Source organism: Cricetulus griseus, chromosome 3, assembly GCF_003668045.3.
Source record: "Cricetulus griseus strain 17A/GY chromosome 3, alternate assembly CriGri-PICRH-1.0, whole genome shotgun sequence".
Classification (NCBI taxonomy): Eukaryota; Metazoa; Chordata; class Mammalia; order Rodentia; family Cricetidae; genus Cricetulus; species Cricetulus griseus.
This window is the reverse complement of record NC_048596.1, coordinates 21,193,617-21,209,312: the sequence shown is the minus strand read 5'-3', so window position 1 is coordinate 21,209,312 and position 15,696 is coordinate 21,193,617. Positions and strand designations below refer to the sequence as shown.

At 45.4% G+C, this 15,696-nt stretch overlaps 1 protein-coding gene across 23 annotated transcripts in view; it reads right to left on the bottom strand.

Moving 5' to 3' along the window:
- Positions 1 to 15,696, bottom strand: part of Sorbs1 (sorbin and SH3 domain containing 1) — a 226,232-nt gene that overhangs the window by 88,228 nt on the left and 122,308 nt on the right. For all 23 annotated transcript variants that reach the window (XM_035441856.1, XM_035441838.1, XM_035441844.1 and 20 more), the window contains 2 exons: positions 12,775 to 12,903; positions 5,209 to 5,321 (listed from right to left, as the gene is read on the bottom strand). In XM_035441856.1, coding sequence (XP_035297747.1) covers positions 5,209 to 5,321; positions 12,775 to 12,903 — 242 coding nt within the window. The remainder of the gene's footprint in view (positions 1 to 5,208; positions 5,322 to 12,774; positions 12,904 to 15,696) is intronic.

Genomic DNA, 15,696 nt, shown 5'->3' with positions numbered 1-15,696 from the left:
CGCAGCCCTAAGGAGGAGAGAAACAGCAAAAAAGCCCAGAGAACAAGTAAGCCACTTGAAAGAGACAGCGTAGAAGACACACAAATATTCCTAGTTTCTTGCCTTGGCTGGATAACACGGCTGCAAAAGGTAAGTTTCTTTGTTCTTCTGGTTTTCAGGATCAGAGGTAACCTGGGGGCCTAGCACGGGAGGCCTCACTGCATCTGGGAATGAGGCCCATGTCCCCAGTGTGGGATTCTCACCAAGGTTACCAGCATCTTTGCGGTGGTCAAAGAATAGCTTGGGAGGGTCAGGAGGAGGAGCAGGGGGTGGTTTTCCTGTGCTGGCTGTGGCTGTGCCAGGGACAAGGCTGGAAGCTGGTGCCTGGGTGCCTGCAGCCTCCAAGGGAGTGTCTTTGGCTAAGTCACGTGCAACAGGAGAGTAGTTTTCCAATGTTGCCTGGCAAATGTTATTGGATAAACATGGGACATATAAGCTGGTGACCTTCTTATTCCCTGTGGCCTCATGACGTGGGTTAGAGTTCACATTCTTACCGTACACTAATCTGGAGGCTGCATAGTGTTGCTGGGGTTGGGAGGAAGCATCAAGGACCATGGACCCCAAAAGCAATGAACTAGGACACATGGCACCTTTGGGAGCCAGTCTAGCTGCCAGGGGAACAGAAATGGGGGGAGGAAGTGATGGGTTCTGCTGGATGGGGGTGCTGGATGGGATGTAAGGCTTTGGTGAGCTCATGTAGAGAGAGTCCTTGTGGTTGTAGTGGACAGTGGGGGGCTGCCATGCAAAGCGGTCCTTTTGAGGGAAAGGAAGGCGTGACAGAGACAGAACCTTTAGTAGTGGGTTTTAAGACATGACAGAACAGGGAGAGAGAAAGAGGAGGGATGGAGAGAAGGATCATTAGGAACAGCAGCACAGCATGATGAAAGACAAAACAACTCTTGACAGACTTTTGAAGCAAATCCTGGTGTCCACAGCTGTCATCCAGGCAGCTCTCAGGACTGACTCACTTACCTGCAGGGCTGGCCTGACTCACAAGTCAGGGAGACCTAGCCAGCTCCAACACCAATGTTAGTTTGGCTGTACCTTTATTGACTCCCTGACTCAAGGACATGCTCAAGGGGGCAATCTGCAAGTGGATGAAGCCCCAGAGTTGAGTCTTCGTTCCTTCCCAACCCCCCTTTTCTCAAAACTCTTATTGAAGCTATAGTTTTAAAAGTTTAAGTTCATTAGACTTGTCTGAGTTGCTTTAACTTTTTCCCTGTAGGAAAAGGACAAATGGAAAGTCCTCCTATATATGTGTTCACAGGAGGCCGATGTCTTCCTTTAGCCCCCAGTTCAGCTCTCAATTTTACAAGCATACAAAGTTCACTAAGGGGAGGACACTCAAGACTGAACCCGTATGCGCTCTTTTCTCAGAAGAAATAACCTGATAGAACTCATCACTAGAAACACAGCTGAGAATGTGGCTCAGTTTGGCTAGCATGTACAAGGCTCTGAGTTCAATCCCCAAAACTATAATAAAAGGGCATGGGAGACAGTCAAGAGATTAAAAGCATGTAGTCTCCCACTTCTGAGGCATCTGGCATGAAATTAGCCTATGGGGTTGGGCTGAGTCTGGTTTATTCAGCCAGTCCACCACCATGCACAGGCAATCATTTCTATACTTGGGTGATCAACTTTAGCCACAGTGTGAGAACTAAGCTCTGGTAACAGGCTCAGAGTTACAGCTAAAATTCATACCTCTCCCGTCTCGGCTCAACAGCTTTCTTTCTTCCATGGATCTCAGTGGGCAGAGGGAGAGGATGCAGGGTGACCCTCAAGTCTGATCCTCCTCAGACAACCTGTGGCTCATCTGAGGACCAGACTCCCAATGTTCCTAGACTTTGTTCACCAGCCCTGATCTCCAGGTTTCATCATGAGAACAAAACCAGAACCCTCCTAATTCACAAATTGGTGAATATACGGCAGTTGTAGTAGAAAACTAGAAAGGAGTTGGGAAGATGTCTCCATGAGTAAGAGCACTTACTGTGCAAGCAGGAGGACCCGAGTTGAAATCCCCAGAACCCAAATAAAAAGCCTGGCATGTCTGCACATTCCTGTAACCCTAACAATGTAGGGGCAGTGACAGGGGGACCCCAGAACTCACTAGCCAGCTGACCAGGCTGAAATGGCAAACTTGTGATTCATTGAAAAGCCCTGTCCCAAAGGAGTAAGACAGACAACCAGAGGAGACCACCTAACATCCTTCTTTTGTCTTTGTATGTGCACACAGAGGAGCATATCTACATATGCACATGTATGTGGCACACGGCGACTATATTGAGGCCATTTCTCATTTTATTTTATATTTTATAAAAGATATGTGGGAAAGGGAAAACACTAGAAAGGGGACTAGGTGAAAAAGCGGGGGGGGGGGATCTTTGACTGTGGATTAGACAGCCATCAAGAAATAATTATCAGCCTACATCTTAAACACAGGTTTGAAATGACAGATGATAGTCTGGGTAGAGAGGTGACCATTTGGGTATTCTCTGTTAACCAGATCCGTGCCTTGTCCCAGTGTACCTACAATAGTGCTAATGGAGCATGGCCATTTATAACAGCCCCAAACCCACAACAAAGAGCCCCTCTGGAGCAAAGGCTATCACATTAGCTATTTGGTTTAATGAACTTGGACTGAGTGTCAGGACATTCTACAGTACATTTACAATCTCTAGAAACAACTGAACTAGCTCTTCTCACCATGGGGACTGTCAAGTAAGGATAGGGCGGGGGGGGGGGGAAGCAAGCAGAAAATCATTTTGATCTGGGCTCAGATTTACTTTGACTTTACACTAGAGTATCTTACATGTTATTTCTTTTGTCCAAAGATAGAAATCGGCTTCTATGAGTTTTAAACTTAATTCAGCCATGGCCATGTATGGTACCAGGATTGCATGACATCAGGCACAAGTCCTCTTAGGGTTGTGACCTTGCAGAGAGGACACTTCCCCAGAGTGTCCACAATACACACAGAGTCAAAGGACTTCCTGTCTTGGGGCTTCTTTTAACTCTAGAGAAGAAGGCGTTAGGCTGGTCAAGAACACAAAGGAGCAGCTTTTTGCTTCATTCTAAGTACTGAAGTCTAACCTGCCTACTGACCATAATGAACTCCACTTATCCTTTTAGAATGTGGGTCTATAGTAGAGGAAGGCTATTTGGGAAATGTGTGTTCTTAGCTTATACAGTTTCCAGAAACTACCAAGGCTCATCTACTGGGACTACCATGCTGATGATAACATCACAGAAAGGGACACTGTGGTTCCCCGGCCCTGGGAACAGGGGGAGGCAAGGCTGGGTGGGCAGCACATAAGATTCCCACCTAGTCCATCCATCTTCTAAACCTCAACTCAGTCCTTAAGGGAAGATGTTCTGCCAACAGATCCATAAACTCCATGGGTCTGGAACAAAACCAAGTAGTTGGCCAGCCTGCCTTGCCTTTATTGAAGCCGGTGTATAATTATAGCAAGTACTATACAGCTAAGGAGTCATGTTTACTTTCAGAAAATAAATCTGCAAAGTAACACAGGACATAAAGTTCTTGACATCCAAACGGCAAATCTTACATTGAACGTGCAGAATAAAATTCTGGCATCAGCTATTTGTCAGTCTCCCTGAAGACAGCCCAGGAAACTTGAAGCTCAGTAACAAACAGATGAAAGCATGCTGGTGGAGGAATTACAGGATGCTCAACCTCCCTCATGAACTCAGCTTCCCTCATGAACTCGAGGGCAGTGTTCATCACACTGGTCTGAGTACAAGTGCCTAATAAAGTTGTGTTGAATACAACACAAATGATTCATCTTTACCTCACATGTGATATTTATTTACTTACATGGTGCTGGAAAATGAGTCCTGGGCCTTGTACATACTATGCAAGTTTTTCACCCCCCAATACAATCCTACCCTGGACCATGCTTTTTTTGTGTGTTCACAGAACTAAGAGGCACTGGAGGGTTAGCCTTTGGGTTAAGTCACTGATGGTGAAAGACAGTGTCCTTCAGTGTTTGCTCTGACTTGGTCCTGATGGTGTTCTAATCTGGGTGGAACAATAGTATCCATCCTTGAGATGGCTATGAAGGAAGTACTGCTGCCACAGATAGCACATTATACACTCACAAAGCTTTTAGAAACGGGAAAATTCTGTAAAGCCATTTAACAGACAAATGACCTCTGGGAGGCCAGGCATATCCACAGCTCCTGGATCCAACCAGGGCCTAGATGTACAAGGCTGAAAGTGGGGAGGTAAGTTATAGCAGGAGGAAGAAATGCTTTACCCTGTAGCTCATCAACAAGACAGATGAGGGACCAACTATAGACCCGGGAGACAGGTCTGCACAGAGAGTAGATACCACCTGCCTTTCTTGTATGTTCTAGGAACACTGGAAGGGAGCACAGGGGCTGTACCACCCAGGGATCTTTTGATCAGCAGCATCTCCTGTAAGGAAGAAGGCTCCATCTCATGTAAGTGGTTCCTCCTTACACAACATCCTTCACATTCCACTGCAATGATAGGTTCTATTCCTTTTAACAAAATAACAAAGTACAGGGGGAAGAAGGAAGAAAGAGTAGAAAACCATCCAGCAGCCACAACCAAAGTCATCCCCATTCCAACTGTAATAGCTGTAAAGGGCTGTCTTCCACGAAAATACTAGCCATGATAACCCTGCTTAGCCTCCAAAATCACATGAGATTGTGCCTGTTCGGGGTGGTATGGCTGTAGATGGGGGATTTTCTATTACAGAGCACAGTGGGACTGGGAAGCCAGACTGTGTCGCCATTGTGATTTCTGTCCTCGATCCTTTGGGTTACTGGGTTTATGGTCTAGCCACAAATACATGATGTTAAGTCGTGAGGACAGTGTTCAGAGTCTCAGCTTTAGAAAGTCAATGGCGTAAACACCAGAGGCACTCCTTAAAAATAAGCTCAGACTTTCTCCTACCTCCTTCTTTCAGAACCCTTCCACGTGCATATTAAGCCTAGAAAACAGCAGCCCTATTTCCAACACCACACGGACCAATCTAATCCCATACTCCTGCTCCCTTTGGCCCCCGCTCTCCACCTAAGAAAGCTACTTCAGAGATGGCCAAAAACTGGACCCCCATGAGTTTGGGCTGCCAAACTTGGGAATAGGCCAAGTTCCCATCCATCTGTGGGGCACACACCTACCTGGGGTTTGTCAGTAGAAAGGCTGGGGTGCACACTTCTATAGCCCTTGGCAGCAAGTGGGGAGGGCTGGGCATTGCCATTGGCGTCAGCACTGGAAGAAAGTCTCCACTCATCTGAGAAAACAAAAACCAAAACCCGCCATCACTCAAGGGTAACACCCGCTGCCTTTCTTCTACCTCCCTGGTGTCCCAAGGCACAGAAAGTAAGAATGCAAGAAAAGCCATACCTGCTGAAAGGTCCTCCTCTGGCTCCAGGCCTGTGCGAGGAGCAAGAAGGATGAAAACAAAAAGGGAAAGGCAGAAACGGTTACGTTTGCAGGAAGCAAGCATGAGACACACTGGCTGATGAAAATCAGCAGCCCTGGTCTGACACAAAATGCCCTCAGTCACCACGGCACATTACCATAGGAACCCACTTGAAACCATGATGTGTTCACAGGCGCTGACCTTTGAGAACACAAGGCTACATTCACAGGAATGAAGAAACAATTGTTCCTTGACATTCTTACTTTACAGACTGAAAGGCAACAGAACTCTCTGCTGTCCGGTCCTTCTTCATCTCATTCCATCCCAAAGCCTGCTGTAGGCTCAGCATGGGTGCACCTTACTTAGCAGGCTGAGTTAATTAAAGGGTCCCAGCAGTAGAACATGACTGAAGCCTCAATAGCATGTTTTTGTTTGGGGGGATTTGTTTGTTGATCCCTGTCTCCATTCCATTAAACAAGGCACAAAAACATTCACAATATGGGCTGGAGAGATGGCTCAGCAGTTAAGAGGGCTTTGTGACATAATCAAGAAGACCAGAGTTCAGATCCCAGTACCCACAGAGCAAGCCAGGAATCCCACAAATGCCTGCAACTCAAGCTCCAAGGGATCTGAAGCCCTTTTCTGGTCTCCACCAAGAGGACAGGGATAGGGAGAGAGGAGCACACACAAATAAATAAATCTAACAAAAAATTTAAAAGAAAATTCCACACCTGATTTGATTTCACGTGACAGATCAGAGTCAAAATGCAGGTGTGCTAAAAAAAAATATACTAGGCTACATGTATGAAGTTACGTGAAACAGATGACTCTCCTGTTTACGCTTGGGTTCTTTCCATAGCAATCTCTGTTATTTATAATGCAAATGCTCTAAAATCTAAAAGAATAAGATCTGAAATACTTCTGATCTCAAGCACTTCAAAGAAGACCCATGACTCTCTCTGTGACTGTTTATCACAAGGAACAGCCAAAGATAACCCATAAATGAATGAGCTGTGTTCCCAAACACCCTTATTTATGAACATTAAAATTTGAATTTCTTTTCTTTTCTTCTTTTTTTTTTTTCTTGTTTTTTCGAGACAGGGTTTCTCTGTGTAGCTTTGGAGCCTATCCCGGCACTCGCTCTGGAGACCAGGCTGGCCCTGAACTCACAGAGATCCGCCTGCCTCTGCCTCCCAAGTGCTGGGATTAAAGGCATGAGCCACCAACACCTGGCATTAAAATTTTAATTTCAAAGGTTTTTATACCGTATATAATATCATTATTGTTTGCATTTTTCTATCAGCCATTTAAAATAAAAAAGTCATTCTTAGTCAACAAGCTGGATTTTGCTCTTGGCCAGTTTGGCCACCCCTCCTCTTGCAATCCTTTCGAAACCCATCCCTCTGTTTCCTGAGGGGCCTCCTTTTCTCACTCCTGTAGAGATAAGCAGAGGACTCATTGTCCTTGAAGTCCAAGCCTTCACTGTGGGTCTCTCAGACCAACCATAGATTTTCCAGATGACAAGTTGAGACATGCAAACATTTATTGAGAGGTACAAACCAAGTGCCAGACATGGTTACACTTTACACCTATTTAGTATTTAATTTAATTAAATGCTTAATGTACTTCATGGATGAGCAAACAGAGAGGCCAAATGCTTTGCCCAGATCAGAGAGCCTCACACAGGGGAGAGACAAAGCAGTTCAGTACCGCAGTCACCACCCATAGCTGCCAACTATTCCAGCAGCCAGGGAGATGCTAGAGGCCAGAAGGTACCAAAGCAAAAGGTAAGGCGGGTGGCCTACATCCCACGAATAACATGGTCTAGCTGTGTCAGTCAGGGAGAAGTCTTGGCAAATCCAGATTGATGAGACTTACTCCAGTATTTATGATCCAGCAAGAGAGATGGGGGCCTAAGAGTTTGCATTTCCAACAGTTCCCAGTGATGCTGACGCTGGCAGTTCACAACCTAACTCTAACAACTACTAGATGGCACACTCAAAAATAACCTTATTTTGCGACACCCCTCAAGGCTCAAGGATCATCTCAGAAGAAGAAGCAGAAAGACTATTGTAACTAGTGGAAGGTTACAATGAAACAGTTTTCCTGACTAACAGGAAAAATTCGCACATGAACTCATAGCAACTCTAACAGCATTGAGAAGACCCAGCAAGCCAAAGTCAGAGGAAATTTGAGTTCAGAGTAGGAGAGGTGTAGTTGTTAGCTTTCTTTGAGGGTGCGGCCTTTGGTAGGTTGAGAAGAGTCCTGGGCAGGTCCCATATCCAAGATTATTTTAAGCAGCCCAAATGACTAAAACAGATGAGTTTTAAAAAACAACAACAGAAAGAACACAAAGTTAAGTGGGTAGGGTGGTGGGAGTGGGTCTGCAAGGAGTTGGGAAAATGAATATGATCAAAATACAGTATGATATTCTCAAAGAATTAATACAAATATTTCTAAAATATTCTTATTTAGGGGAAAACAACTTATTGTCATACTCGGCAAATCCAGAATTTTAAGGTGACTCATATATACTCTTGTATAGACAGGTTGCCTATTACATCTCTGACATTCCTTATAGATAGTTCATGGCTATCTGTCTTCTCCAACAGCCACCATGTTAAACACTCACAAGGAATGTGCTTTACACATGCTACTGTTACTACAGTGTACTGGCTGGATAACCTTCTTTTTCAAGTTGCTATTTCTAGACACCCTTGCTGGGGCACTTCTCAAATGCATGAAGTTTATATATACACCAAATAGCAATAGGCTTCAAGTGAGGGGCTACTTGATGATGGAGGCAAATGCAGCACATAGACTTAGGGACACATTATTTTGCCTACTTTTTGGCTTCCTATGGGGTTGGTTCTATTCAAGTCACACCAGAAAACAGTCATATCGTGAAAATTGGGGAGTGACTGTTCTTCTAAACCTATAGGCATCAGAAGGAAGCCATCCTCATGCAATCAGATCACTTCCTGTGAGCTCAATTGTCTGCCTTGTTGAGTGTATATCCTCAATTGCAAAACAGTCGCAGGACCAAATAAAAGTATATGGCTCAGAGGTAGGAGAGATGGCTCAGTGAGAGCATTTGTTGCTCTTGCAGAGGACCCAGATTCGAGTCCCAGCTAGTCATTTTTCTTTAAGGGTGTGAACCCTCACACATCAACTTGGTGATTCAAAACCAACCCTAACTCCAGTTCTAGGGAATTCAATGCCCTTTTCTGACCTCTGCAGGCAAAACATTCATACACATAAAATTAAAATAAAATATACAGCATAAAGTACAGGGTTTATAAAACTGGAGTTCAAAACACACAGAGAAATCCCCACAGACATAAATCACAGGGTATATGTGTGTTAGTCATTACAGTTTTGGTTCTTGTGTGTTTTATGTCAATGTGTGGAATACACACACACACACACACACACACACACACACCTTATGTTTGTGCATGTGGAGGCCAGAGGTCAACAAATGAGTATCCTTCAGTCTCTGTCCATCTTGATTTTTAAAACAAGATCTCTCACTAAACTTGGTACTCACTGATTCAATTAGACTGCTCACCAGGAAGCCCACAGGACCCTCCTGTTCTTTCTCTACTCCAGCACTGGTTACAGACATGAATAACTATGCTGGGCTTTTACAGGGGTACTGGGGATCCAAGCTCAGGTCCTCAGACCTGCACAGGAAGTACTGAGCCAGCACCACAGCTCTGTCTGTTTTTGAAACAGTGCCTTACTATACAGTCTGACTGATGTGGTATTTGGTGTGTAGCCCAGGCTGGCCTCAGACTCTCAGCAATCCTCTAGCTTTTGCCTCCCTAGTATTGAGATTACAGGTGTGCACCACCACATTCAGCCTAAAACACCAAAAAATTCCCAAAGATATAAATTACAGTATGTGATCTCTCCATTTAGTAAATTCAAAGTCATACTGTCCTTGGAAAAATGACTTGGATTTTTTTTCTTCTCATTTCAAATCTTCAAAACTGCTTCCTTGACTGTGCCCAAAAGGGAAATTCCCAGGATCTCAATAAGCAGCTTGGTTACTTATTGAAGAAGAGCAAATCTCTGGCATTTTGTCAGCCCTCATCCATTATCTTTTCTTCTGAACCTGGAAGGTTGGTAGCAGCCCAGGGCCAATTATATTTGAGTGCACAAGGTGAAGTTTTACATACATAGTCATCAATTACCGACTGCTGATGGAAGAGACTGTCAAAATGCTTCCTCCAATAAAATGGAAGGTTGGCTTGCAGATGGATTTGCAGTCTGAAGATGCTCAACCTTTCGGTAAAAAACATAATCTACTTTGCCCCTCGGCTAAAAGCCTCCAGATATCTGCTTTTATCTTATTTACTTCTAATTTCATTTCTGGCTTCTTGTTTATTTTTTAAAAAAACAGTCAGTTCTTCTTGGGATCATAGGATGCTGTTCACTAAGGCAGACACAACATGGTCTGGAAAGAACTCACAAGGTAGATGATATGTGCTGAAGGCGGTCTACACGTGTTTCCAACTCACACTGTACTTTCCTTTTATATATGTGACATGTTGGAGAATTTCATATCACAAATTAAAAAGTCTGGCCTTTACCCTAGACTTCTGGTAGGTAACTGCCAAGTCTCTGGAATGCTACACTGAATAGGAAAGTCTTGTTTACCTGAGGACTTGAACCACACCAATGTGATGTGGAGCCAGAGTTTTGAGCCAGTCAGAGCTCCACTGCCTCGTAGAGTGGATGATATGAGCCTCTAAGAAAGACAATGGCACACCTATGTTCAGAGCCCCAGTAAAACTTTAGATAGAGGCTTACACACTGATGCTGGGAAATAATGTGTCTGGGGTGCTTTGGTATTTTCCAGACCCTATACCATGCACTTCTCTGGGCTGATTTTAATCTCTACTCTTCCCCTGTAGTAAACAAACAGGCCCCTTCTAGCATTAGCACTGAGCCTGAGGTGGTTTGAGGAGTCCCCTAAATTTGCAGTTGTGTGTTAGAAGGAAAAGTGCTGTATTGGGAGGCTCTTTCCTCTAACTTTTCAGTTGGCCCTAATTCTCACACATACACTCATAATAAAGACTGCTTTAATGGGCAAAGAGGGTCTAATTTATGAGACATGTGCCACTGCCAACACAAGAGTGTTGTGGATATTTGCACATGATGTGAAGATGTGTTGCTGTGGTTGGGTGAATAAAAAAGTGGAATGGCCAATAGCTAGACAGGAGAGGTTAGACAGAACTTTCGGGCAGAGAGAACTCAGGGGGTTAGAATCTAGGGTTGTGAGAGATACCAGCGAGACACAAAGCAAGTTGAACATACAAAACGGAAACGAGGTAAAAAGCTACATAGCAGAACATAGATTAATAGAATTAATAGAAACAGGTTAGGAATACACACACACACAAGCACCACCACCAATAACGACAAATAAAAAGAGGTCATGATTTTAGTGAGAGCAATAAAGACTCAGGGTTCTTAAGTGAGGCTGGGGGTGGAAAAAGGGAAAAAATGAAATTATACTATAGTTTTTGTTGTTGTTTTGTTTTGTTTTTCAAGACAGGGTTTCTCTATGTAGACCTGGCTGTCCTGAAACTCACTTTGTAGATGAGGCTGGCCTTGAACTCACTAAGATCCACATGCCTCTGTCTCACGAGTGCTGGGATTAAAGGCATGCACCACCACCACCTGGCTACCATAATCCTTTTTTTTATAAAAAATAAAATTATTTTAAAAAAAGATTTGCATCAAGCAAAAGAATGTGTGTGCAAGAAATAAAATCAGACCCTCAAAAAGGAAAAAATGGGCACAACTGATAACTGCCGCTGAGTTCTTCCAAGTATTTGTATTGTAAGAAATTTTAAAGACTCACTGAAAAGGATTAAGTTATTTCCCATGGAATTTATTGTAATAAATTTGTGGGAATTACCATAGGACAAAAGATGATGCTTCCTAGACCACTTCAGCTGCACACACAATTCTGTAACACAACAAGTAGCCTGCGCCACAGTGGAGAGAACTGTGTTCTGCATTAGTGCCAGCTACAACCACTAGAGGGAGCCTTAAGCCTTGCACAAGCCCTCTTCATTGCCTAAGGATTGGCCAGTTAATGTTGCTTCACTGCTTTTCTCTTTGGATCATCCCCCCCCAACCCCCCACCCCCCCACCCCTCCACCCCCCAGCCCCCCCCTCACCCCCCACCCCCCACCCCCCACACACACACATCCTCCAGCCTTCTGAAGAAATGATTTTGCCTTTCTTTTCACCTGCATCTTTCCCAGAGAAGAGAAAAATTACAGACTGCAACAGCTCAGGAATCAAGAGAAGGCTTAGAAGACCAAGAAGCCCTAGGCCATCTTTTGGTGCTGAGGACTGCTCAGGTCTTCCCTAAGCCTAGGAACAAGGATGACCTCCCCAGGGGATCAGTATTACCTCAAAGGAGCTTGTGACCGAATCTTAGCCTGGCCTCATTCTCAAGCGTCTACCTTGGTACCCATTATAGGTGGCTGGCTCAGGAAGTCAGTAGAAGCGAGCATTACTCATTTGCATCCTACATAATTCCACCATGTCACAACACCCGCCTCCCACTGTATCACAAGTTGAAAGCCCTGTTCCCTTTATACTCTGGTTCCAAGAGTGTACTAAAAGCTTCCCAGTTTCCAAGGGAGAGAAAAAAAATTTCCTGTAGCCATTTTCAAATGTGGTCCTTGGGCCACCTCCATAGCATGACCTCAAAACTTGTCAGAAATATAAAATCAAAGACTCTGGGCTGGAGAGATGACTCAGTGGTTACAAGCCCTGGCTGTTCTCGAAGAGGTCCTGAGTTCAACTCCCAGCAACTACATGGTGGCTGGCATGCAGGAATACATGCAGGCAGGCCACTATATATATAATAAACAAACAAACAAACAAACAAAGTCTTTTAAAAATAAATAAATAAAATCAAAGACCCCCACCTCAGACTTACAAGCAGGTACCACAATTCTCAAACTCCGGGCTGGGCCCATCTTGCCTGTCTACTTCTGATGACTGTGACAGAGAGAGAATGGCATCCCTACGGAATGTTTAGAGAGTGAACCACCTCAATTTATAGCAAGGATCACTAGGCTGTGCCATTCACCCAAAGCACACAACTACCTCTCAGTCCAGGGCCAGTCCTACTAATAATTACAGAAGGGACAGAAGTCACGGTCCTGGGGACCCTGCAGAAGGACGTGGCTGATGAACTCACAATACTCCTCCCCAGCCTGGCAGAACCACAGGAGGAATCTGTCTTCCCTTCTGCGTATGCCCCCTCCCAGTCTCCAGGGCAGCACACCTGACTTGCTTTCATGCTTTGGAGATTCCTGAGGGCTCACAGGGCTGCTGCTAGGAGTTTCCCTGTAGGAAGATGAGGCCCGAAGAGTCACCGTGCCTTTTCCAGTGCAGATTTTTGTAGGGTCCATGCCTGCAATGAAAAGATCCAAAGGAGAGGATTAGATAAAACAAGACTCCTGAGGGAGTTGCATGATAGTCTGTTAGCAGATGGTTACAGCAGGGGCATGAGATGAACCCGGTACATCTACGCCTACTCTCCCACCATTTATGACCAATCTATGACCAATGAAAATTAATCCGAGGCAGCATCATGATATTAGGGAGAATAGGCAAGGTATGGCTGAGTAAATGCATGAGTTACGACGACAGCTGAAAACATGATCCGATGGAAGCTGGCTCATTCCTTCTGTGAAATGAAGTTCAAGTTGCTAAGCAGATTTCTGGCCAGTTAGTAAGGCATGGCTCAGGGGAGAGTTTCTGAAAAGATCTTTCAAGCTCGCAGACCACCCTTCTCACAAAAGAGCCAGCATCGGGGACATCCTGAAGAGAATCGCTGCTGTTTGTGTCTCTCGCTGGTCAAGACCTCTGAACTTTGAGACAGGAGGAGGCGCTGTTTACTGATGGGAGCTTTCACACTCCAACAAAACGAGAGAATATGCAGCCAGGAAGAGGGCCAGACCGGCTTAGTCCCCACACAGCACAACAGTGTCCTCTGAACCTACACAGACTCCCAACCATCCACCTCAGAGGCACCAGGTCCTCAGAGGCAACAGACCCTGGAAGTCTTTAGGAAGACTCTCACAGCAGTCATCCGTACCCAGGGCTGTGTGTCCCCAGTCCTTCCCTGGATGTCTTAAACCACAAACAATACTCAGCCTAACCAGCAACATCTTCTACACAATTTAAAACTTGCAAGGAGTTTCTAGAACATTTTATTTAGTATTTTTCACTGTGGTTCACCATAACTAACTGACCCGATGGTTAATAGAGAGGACTGCTTGCCTCAACAGGCCTGGTGTCCACCCTTCAGGAAAATCAGTGATGAGGCAGGAAACTAGAACAGACCACGCAATTTCACATAACACATGTGCCAAGTGTTTCCTTATGTGCAGCTGAGCTAAGCCCAACCCCACACTCACTTTCCATACCCCCAAACTGCCCAGAATCCAGCTTCTACACTCAACCTCACACTAACTTCCCAAACCCCCAAACTGCTCAGTACCCAGCTTCCTGATCTAAAATTTCTACAGTGAAGACGAGAGGATGAAATGCAGTGTGTGTCTCTGGGCAGGACTCAGCACGCTGCCCATGTCTGTTCCTGGGTGAGGGTAGTGTGTAACCAAGTCTCCTTCCTCCCTGCTCTCAATCCCTGTCCAGAAGCCCTCTTCCATGGCAAGGAAAGCATGTGGCAAACTCATGGAGCACCTAACCAGGCCACAGTCAATTCAAAGGGGTAAGAGGCAAACTGGCAAATCCACAGTGCATCTGTACTGTCCCGGACACACAGCAAGATCTGCACAACTTCTGAGCTACACTGGTCCCTCTTGTCTCCAGGAAACCTGGAGTCAGAGCCTCAAATGAACCGTTCACCCCGACTCTTGGAGAGGAGAGGCAGGAAGTAACTGCAGGTGAAGCTAGAGAGGGGCTGGAGTGCTCTGGGGAATGACCCTGAGTATCCCACAGGGAACCAACATCTGACATCTATAGGAGTTGCTTCTCATGCAGCCTGACTCAGAGGTTCTCTGAGAGGCCAGGTTAACTCTCCCAGAAACTTGTGTTTACACAGAAGTCTCAGGAGTTGCAAAGTTCTTAGGAGAGCCCTATCCCAGAGTGAAGGCTCAGCTTCTGCCCTAACTAACCCTTCTAAAGCAGGAAAGGCAAATCTGTAGCCTCAGATGCTTCACTACCCCCTGGCTTACAGACTTACACACACACACACACACACACACACACACACACACACACACACACACACACACGGCAAAGAAATGTCTTCCAAACATGCATGCAAGGATTAGGGCTCACAATATGGTGTTAGAAGCAAAGAAGAAAAGAAACCATGCATGATCGTCAATTAAAAGAAACAGCTCCAAAGAGAGATACCTGGAGGGAGTACTAGGCCTGAAGGGCTTTTCACTGTCTTCACAGGAATTATTTTAACAGCAGAAATAGAACGGACACGTAAAGGGTCGGCAGTTGCTGAAAACACAAAAGGGTAAACGGTGCATCTACAAAGAACATTTGGGAGACACTCACCAAGTGGAGGAACTATGCAGAGACAATAGAAGGAAGTTGCCCATGCTGAAAGAACAATGCATAGAGCAGTAGATGGAGTCATTAAAAATAGCCTGCTCTCTTTCTTTAGGGTTCTGGGCCAAGACGGCAGAAGCTTTTCTCCAACCATCACTCACATAGAGTTGATTGGTGTTTACTGGCGCCTCCTGGCACACCAGGAGTTTGCCAAGGCTCTGGACAAAGAGACGTACAGAGACACAGATGGTCTGGCAAGTAGAGAAAGGGGGACGCAATCAGAGTACAAGGTGTCCCCTGGTAATAATGGGTCATCTGCTATGCAATCGGGGCTTTGAGGACAGGGTCATGGTTGCAGGTGAGTACAGCAACAGGAGGACCATTCTCGAAGATTGTCTGGTCCCTTCAGTCCTCACAGTGGCTTCTCCCAAATCATACCTGTTAGGATCTTGTGCCTGCTCTGACAGTCATCACCCTCTGACCTCAACCAAATCAAAAACCCCATCTGTTGGGAAACAGATGGTCTTGCTCAAGCCCACCCTTTCCTGGAGGAGGTGTTACGTGTCCAAGTGGATGATTACGGCTCTGGGCAGCGGCACAGTACACAGTGCTGGATGCTGAGACCCTGTTCCTTGCCTGTGTAGACCCCCATCTCAATGGCAGGCCCATCCCC